Source organism: Rosa rugosa, chromosome 1 (genome assembly GCF_958449725.1).
Source record: "Rosa rugosa chromosome 1, drRosRugo1.1, whole genome shotgun sequence".
Taxonomy (NCBI): domain Eukaryota; kingdom Viridiplantae; phylum Streptophyta; class Magnoliopsida; order Rosales; family Rosaceae; genus Rosa; species Rosa rugosa.
This window is the reverse complement of record NC_084820.1, coordinates 49867965-49876158: the sequence shown is the minus strand read 5'-3', so window position 1 is coordinate 49876158 and position 8194 is coordinate 49867965. Positions and strand designations below refer to the sequence as shown.

General features: G+C 38.5%; 1 protein-coding gene across 1 annotated transcript; it reads right to left on the bottom strand.

Annotated features, from left to right (window-relative positions):
• Positions 1–531: 531 nt before the first annotated feature.
• LOC133725280 (homeobox-leucine zipper protein ATHB-15) lies at positions 532–7553 on the bottom strand. Its single transcript, XM_062152490.1, has 18 exons — positions 6629–7553; positions 6037–6196; positions 5730–5830; positions 5534–5624; positions 5173–5268; positions 4970–5083; positions 4798–4881; positions 4483–4638; positions 4312–4386; positions 4038–4144; positions 3762–3954; positions 3150–3335; positions 2937–3020; positions 2594–2728; positions 2169–2494; positions 1290–1395; positions 1011–1160; positions 532–872 (listed from the first exon to the last, which is right to left on the bottom strand). The coding sequence occupies exons 1-18, from the start codon at positions 6832–6834 to the stop codon at positions 726–728; spliced, it is 2517 nt and encodes an 838-aa protein (XP_062008474.1). The 5' UTR covers positions 6835–7553; the 3' UTR covers positions 532–725.
• Positions 7554–8194: the final 641 nt, after the last annotated feature.

Here is an 8194-nt window from a genome sequence, read left to right as displayed (position 1 = left end):
TTTAAAATTTTTTTTTTCTATTTGTATTTCTTTTCCGGAATATATGAACTACCAAATTTACCCCTCAAAATTTAACGGAGTTGACGACTTTACTGTTACTAGGTACGGAAATTGGGTCGGGGTAAAATCTTCAGGTACCATTTTGATATTTTTCAAAGTATGGGTATGAAAATTAGTAGTCTGGAAAAGTTCAGACACTGTTTGAACGATTTTCCCTTCTGAAAAAGTCACATATTTGAGACTTGGTTTGAGATCAAAGTCCTATATTTTTGAGACCAACTCCCCTATATTTTAGAGAGCTCAAGTGCTATATGGGTCTCAAATATGAGATAGAACCCCTATAGTTGGGAGTTACCCGCGTATAGAACCCTATGATATACATTTTCATCTACAAAAACAACTCCTAAGATAATGTGGACAACTCCTATGCTTAGGAGCATGGTAGAATTTTCCCATAATCTGCTAAGATACATCCGACTGTAAAGCCCACTTCAGCAAATAAAAACAAAAAAAGGCACCCAGAAACAGAACTAGAAAACAAAGAGCATAGGCTCGAGTTTTATAGTGCAGCAGCAACAATCTAACACAACACTGGTCTTAGCATCCATCATTGTCATTATCACTTACAAAAGACTTAATTAAAGCACAAAAGGTTTTCAAGTCTCCCGTCTATTCGACACTATTATAATAGGCTCCTAACCGTAAAAGGTTTCCTGGTCTCAACATCACACAAAAGACCAGTTCACAAACAAGAAACTTATGCAGTGAGCCGTCTCATCTTCATTCAACACCTTCCAAGCTACTGCTCTTTCATATGACACTGGTCGCCCCATGCTTGAGAGACAGATGCCACCTTGAAGACAAGCAAAACCCTACAAAAAGTACACCGCCGACAAATCAGAACAAACATTACAACGTTTGGCAGTTATTACATCTGAATCAATCCAATATGTTCAGCGCCAGTCTAATATGAAATGTAGAGATTACAGAATTTAGGAAAGGTCCGATACCTGTTGCATTATCTGCGGGAACTCAGAGAAGAGAGTCTTGCGTCCATGGTCATCAAAAATCTTTTCCAAAGCTATGTCTTGCAGTGCAACCAAGGTTGTCTCAAGCATGTCAAGTCCTGCCTGGTTTGCGAAGGTGAAAACTGGCACAGCCTGCATTAAACAAAATTCTCGATAAGATTGCTCGAAAATATGAAGATAAGAGTGGGCTCCAATGCTCAGTGTTTGACTAAGCAGAGAGCAAGAGTCACTCTTTCTCTCTCTTTCTTTTTCCCCTTATACCTTCAGAGAGCAGCACATAATTGCATCAGAGTGATGCCACAGCAATTTGAGATTGGATTCACTTCCTTCGTTGCAGGATTTGAGCAGCTCCACACCCAAATATCCCCTGCAACATCAATAGTGTACTTTAATCATTTCTGATTACAGAATTTGTAGCTTCCTAAGTTAAGAAACAGCTTGCAGGAATATGGTTACAAAGTATTCCAACTTCTTCATATAGAACACAGCTTTCAAAAATTTAGTAACTGCATTGACATTAATTATTAACACTGGAAGTTGGTCAATATCAAGGGTTGTTAAATTTCAGAACCGAAGATTGTCAGAGGGAAATATGGATCATATGGCTACATAACAAAGCACAATGAGTTAAATGGACGACTATTTATACTACTCTAACACAAGTTACACTCAAAACTCAAAAAGGATAACATTTAATATGAATACATACATGAGCAGGTTATAATAGCTCAAAACTCAATTTGGTTGACGAATTGACAAAATCTTTACCATTTTTATTTTACTGTTAGTGATATATTGAGTTATCTTGACACACAATTAAGGGTCAAGACTAATTTAGGCTGCAGCCTTCTTGGGAGTTACTAGGCATTAAGCGCAATTTATTCAAACTTACGTAGTAAGCAGAAATTTCAACACTAACAAATAGTACTTTGGCCTCAGTTTTTTATCAATTGTAATTGTAAAATTGCATTATTAAAGTGTCATACCGGTAAAGGGAAAATTAGTATTTCTCTTGGTACAGATATGAACCATAAGGCCCCATTTTAAATTTTGCAGAGTGCTGCAAAAATCTCAGAGAATATTTTGACTTTCTAATAAAGAACAGAGTAAAATGAAAAAAGATAGAAAGTGTTACATTACCTGTAACTGTTGCATATCCAACGAGCTAGGGTCTGCGCTTCAGGGGTACCAAGTGGTGAACGAAGACCAGCATACGAACTTAAATGTGAAGGAGAGAGTGCTAATGCCACCCTCTGAACTGAAGATATGATGCTGCGAACATATTGTCGAGCCATGGATGCTACATGCTCTTGCATGTGGCTCTCGAATGCAAATTCAAATGCTATAGTCATCACAGATCTCACGCAACCCGCATTTGCAGAATATTCACTAGATGCCCTGTTTCCAGTCGGCCCAACTTCAAGAGCAGAAGCAAGATCCAATGTGCGATTTGGACTGGAGGCTTCCTGAACATTTTTTTTAAGCTCAATTATAAAAAATTACCATCGAAGATGAGTTATGGATTTTGACATTTACAAAGCTTTAAATATGACTCATAGGCTAACCTTCCCAGAATCAAGAGGAATGATGCGAAAACCAGAAGGTAGGAGAGGTGCATCATCAGCAAAGGAAGCATCAATTGGAGCAAAAATCAGTTCAGCACAGGAACCAACAGCATTCTCGTCCATTCCACTGCATAGCTATTAAACAAGCAGAAAAAAAAATCAATTAGAAAAAATAACAAAAACTGAACATCACTACCTCTTATCAATATCATTTGTACTTTAACAATTCAAGATATCATCTTGAAAGGCCCCAAATATATCTTAAACAGAAACCCTAGGCAAGCATTCTCATAAAAAATAATTATCATAAATTCATAATATACTGAGAAGAATCAAATCTTACTTGCAAAAGGAACATCTCTCTAGTCTGCATCATTGGATCGTCAGGAGAATGGCCAATACCCTCCAGTTTAATGACTTCCAAGAACTAATAAGCACAAAAAAAAAAAAAAAAAAAAAAGAGAATAATAGAGTTTTGACACAATATGGTGTATAAACCATTATAAAACAAGGCATCATTAAGAGCTGTAAATTCCTTAATCATCATATTGCTCACCTCTTCATGCTCAATAGTGTGAGCTAGGGGGAGTATAACTTGACCGCCAAAACTTCCAACTCGAGACCCCGCTAAGCTACAGGGGCCAACTTTAACAGCTGCAGCTGAGTAAGCATCAATATTGTTGTCTGCCCATTCTGACCTATGCTCCCGTAGGAACCTAAGAAGGATAGCAGGAGGCACATTCTGGGAAATACAGTACATAGCAAGCCAGGAACAAAAACAAATGTCAAACATATTATCCCCCATGAATTATAAGCATGATAGGACATTCAGCAACTATGTTCTAATCTGGACAAGTTTCCAAGTTTCTTATGTAAAGTTTCTAACCGAAGATGAAAATGCAAGACATGGGCACATAAAGCAAGGATTCTAACTTAAGAATTACCAAATAATGATCTTAACCAACAGATCATATAAAACCATGTTTGGATTACGCAGTGCTTCTACATTAATGGAACATCATGCATTAGTGCATGCCTCACAGACAATTACCAAATTCAAAAGGTCACTATGGATATCAATATAGCATATATTTGTGCTATTACTTTTATTCTAAACTCCAGTTGTCTATTGTGGATTATGGGAAAAAAAGATGGCAAGTATCCTGACCTGTAAAAGCATTGATGCTTTAGCACATAAGACGGCATTGCTGACAGCTGGATATCCATTACCAAATGAAAGATTTAAACCCATTAGCTTGTCAGGGGATGAGTTTATGAGGATAGTGACATCATCCATGCCATCATTCCCCATCAATGACCACCCCTCATCAGTAAATCCATTTAGTGCCTCATTAAATCCCCTGGCAGAAAACATCCATTAGCTTCCAAGAAGCAAAGCCTTTGCTCACCTAAAAAGATTTATTGAAACAACTTTAATACTAACCTGCTAAGCCTCTGGCTTAGTGCTCGTAGAGCTGCAGGTCGTCTGCCCCAGCCAGTGACACTAGATTGAGAAACTTCATGGGCTACCTGCCTCAGCTGGCGTAAAGCCTGAATGAAAAAGTGAGACTAATGAAAAACTTGAACCTCCCCCCTTTGCACTTAATTATTACATTCTTGTGGGACAAATTAGTATCCATTTATACAATCAATATGCATACATGACTGAGCCCTACCAATAATAAATTACAATATCTACTGTCATATAGTAATCTTACCGCCATTGTCATCTTTTGGGCAAGAACAGCTGAAGATTCATACAATGGGCGCAATACTTCTGGCACACCACAAGGCTAGAGGATGATACACATGTATGAGTTATAAATCCATTAACACTATTAAAACCAAGTACATACAGTACATTATCAAAATAAGCATCACAAAATTACCTCCAAATCCATGTGATCAACAATGTGTATAATTGAGCCACCTCCTTCACATGGTCGTATCAGGTATCCACTAGGCAGCATTTCTGCTCTAACAAAATGCTGCACCGGAGGCATGGATGGACCATTTTGTGTGTTTTTGAGAGATCTCACACAAACCTGAGCATTATACATATAATGAGAACAACTTGATTTGAACTGGTAAATGAAACGTATGCATACGCTTTTATTTGTGTGCTGCTGAAGGATTTGAGTGAACAACAGACATGACAGTCATTTGGCAAGAAGAATGAAATTCATAATTTTGGAACTACATACCACAAGGCTGCCATCCTCTAAAACAGAAGTATAGCGGAGCATCCAGAAGTCACATGCAGGCGCCAAAGTGGTTGGCGCATAGAGCTATATCAGGAAGAGAGGAGAATAATAAATTAAATATTGGTAAAAACGCAGATATTTATATGAAAAAAAAATTGTAATTAGATCCTACCTGCATGTAAAGGAGCTCAATGGTTCCACCGTTTGCTGTAGGCAGTACATTCAGGACATCTACAGTGCGGCAGTCACGCAACCACGAAGGCAGATCCTTGAGGATCTCTGCAACCTGAGCAGAGCATAATCATTAGTCAATCACACATCCTCTTAAGCTCACAGAAGAAGAATTAAACAAGGAAAGAAACCATGTTCACTTACCCGTGTAGGCTCTAGACCCACCAGGCCGCAGGCTCGTGCTGCCACTCCAGTGCAACCATGAGAAATAGCAACGATTCCAATGGAATCCGGACCAGGCTACGAACACCAAGAAGAGATGACAGTGAAGAAACATATTAAAAAAGGAAAGCCATTCAACTTACTAAAAAATTGGAAAATGGAAATTTGCATTTTACTATTTTCCCATTTTCCCAGTGTACCCACAAATAGAGTTGAGGTAAATAGACACAAGAGTGCGCACCAAATTCCAATAAGCAAAATGTATATTTTCCAATAACCATCCCGTAACTTATTGAACAAGTATGATTAGTTAAATAACTAAGTAAAAGTTAATATTAGTTACCTTCATTCCAGGCATTTGGACCCACTCTACAGCAGTTCCAGTAGCCTTTGAAAGAAACTCTGCTAAAGTTTCTTCTGCAATGGACAAAAGTCTAGAAAAATACAAAACATGAATCAATAAGCCACAAACACATAACAACAAGAATTTCACAAAGAACAATGACTGAAAATGACACAACAGCTACATCCCCACTAACCCTGCAGGACTAGCATCCCTTGGCGGATGCTGAGGTGTCAGATGGTGTTGACCGCTCGTCACCACTGATTCACAGCTCGTATCTTTGGATGCAAGCGTCGTCTGTGATCAAAAACACCACCATATATCAGTCACCGTACAATTCAGAGGTTACACAAATAATACTAAGGTTGGTCTATTCAGAAAATTGTTCTGAAAAGGAAAAAAAAAAAAAAAAAAAATCTAATCTTGGAATTAGATATATGGTTGTTGATTCTAGCATTCAAGGAAGCCTTGTGTTGCTACAAAAGAGAGGCCAGAATTCTCACGGTCTGGGTATGCTGGCGGAAGTAGCCATTTTCATAGACCAAGTGTGACACTTGCTTCTGCAACCTATCGTTTTCCTCCATTAAAAGCTTGTTCATAGCAGTGAGCTTCCTGTTCACAGCTTGGAGGCGTGAAGCCTCTTTCCTCTGCTTCTCTCTGCATCTGGAAAAAAAAAAAAAAAAAAAAACACAAACACAAACAGACAATGTGCATTGATATCAGACCAGTTGGTCAGGAAATATAATAAATGCAATGTATTTAAGATTTCTAAACTACCCATTTTAGTATAAACAAGGAAGTTAAGCCTCATGGGAACCAATTTTCCAGTTCTATTTTCTCCCCAACCAAACATTCTCCAGAAATTTAAAAAAATAATAATAAAAGAACAAAATTGAAATTCAGATTATTTTTTTTAACAGAAGAAACATCTTCACACCAAACCCATCCACTTTCATAATGCTCAAAGAACCAGACTTCAAGATCCAAGCCACAAAATTCATTTTCTTTCGCTTAGATTCTCTGAGCCACAAATGAAACAGAGTACAAAGCCTAAAGATGAAGAAAAAGGTAATTAGGTATGAGAACAAAGAATACCTTCTGTTCTGGAACCAAACTTTGATTTGTTTAGGCTCAATGTTAGAGAGAATTGGGCACTCCCTAATGAGCTGTTGGCGACGAATCGAACTGGGTTTGGGGCATTCATGATAAAGCCTCTCAAGGGCTTCAACCTGCTCAGGTGTGTACCTCACATACTTGCCATTATCCATTACTCCTTTACCATCCTTGCAGGACATAGCCATTTTCCACTTATCCCCTCACTAAAAAACAAACCCCACACCAAACCCAGAAAGCTCCTCTACCTCTACCACAACTCCAACCACAAAAAGAAACCAAAACGCCAAACCGGGCCTCTAGAAAACTTGCAAGTACCACTTTACTTTATGCCTAAAAACGACTTGGGATTGGGATAAACCGACAAGAAACAGCACTATCTTAACTGGAACGGCGTTTGTCCTCGTTTCTCTGCAGCACCAAACACAAAGAAACTATACAAATCCTTCGGGATCAGAAACCAAGACCGATCTGACAATCGAACCGAGCCAGTAAGTGCGACGATGATTCTTCACAGCCAGCTGGGAAGAAGCGATCTCTGAAACTACGACCGGAGAACGAGAGGAAACATCACCGTTTGGCCGATCTTGACTGTTCCCATGTACAATCTGCGAGACATTTCAGAGGGCTCAAGTGGGTTGGCGCAGCATGCTTAGTGCGTATGTGGGATGGGGTTTGGAAACAGGAAAAGTATACGAGAGACTTGGTGGAGTTTGAGGAAGAAGGATAGGGAAAGTTGTATTTTATGCTCCTCTGCTTTTCGGGTGTTGCTGTTTTTTACTTTTGGGAATTACTACATACGGTTTTTGGCTCTGTTGCTGATAATGCTGTTGTTCCTGTTGTTGTTGTTTTCCATTGGTTCGTCACTTTCGGCTCAGAGAGAGAGAGAGAGTTTCTGCTTCGTTCGCTCCACTGTGTGGGGAAATGGAGCAACACAAAGCTTTTACCTTTGAATATTTTGAAAGCAATTTTGCTTCGTAATTTGAAAATGTCCAAAGTGACCTTGGGACAGGTTGAGAGTGACAATGTTTGATTGGGTCCACTGAAGTCATTACCGGAACTACCCTTCCTTCAATGGCTTTGATGAGTTGAAGACAAAGGCAAAATGAAAAACCAGCTTTGGCAGTCATATAGGGTTCTAGCATAATCATATACACAAGTCCACAACTAAGCTCTAATAAGAGATTCGTATCAGAAACTAGAAGCATCACAACTCTAATGAGTTGGTTGCATTGCAACCAAAAAGAAAATGTTGGTTTGATCCTTTAATTAACGTGTAATAACTATTGAGTTTTGTGTAGGTGTAATCACATCATGAAGTTTTGTAAAAATTTCATAATTTATGTGTATCATCTTAATATGATTTGACTAAATTCTTTGAAGCTCTGTCTCTTTTATTTTGTATAAAAATAATAATACATTGATACTGTGGGAGAATGTACATTGGGACTAGAAGAGTCAGTAGGACAATCTTTACGGTTAGAGCATCCCCTTGCCAGATTACCACTATTGACCTAGTGCATCAAAGGAGATAATGTCCAAGAGACT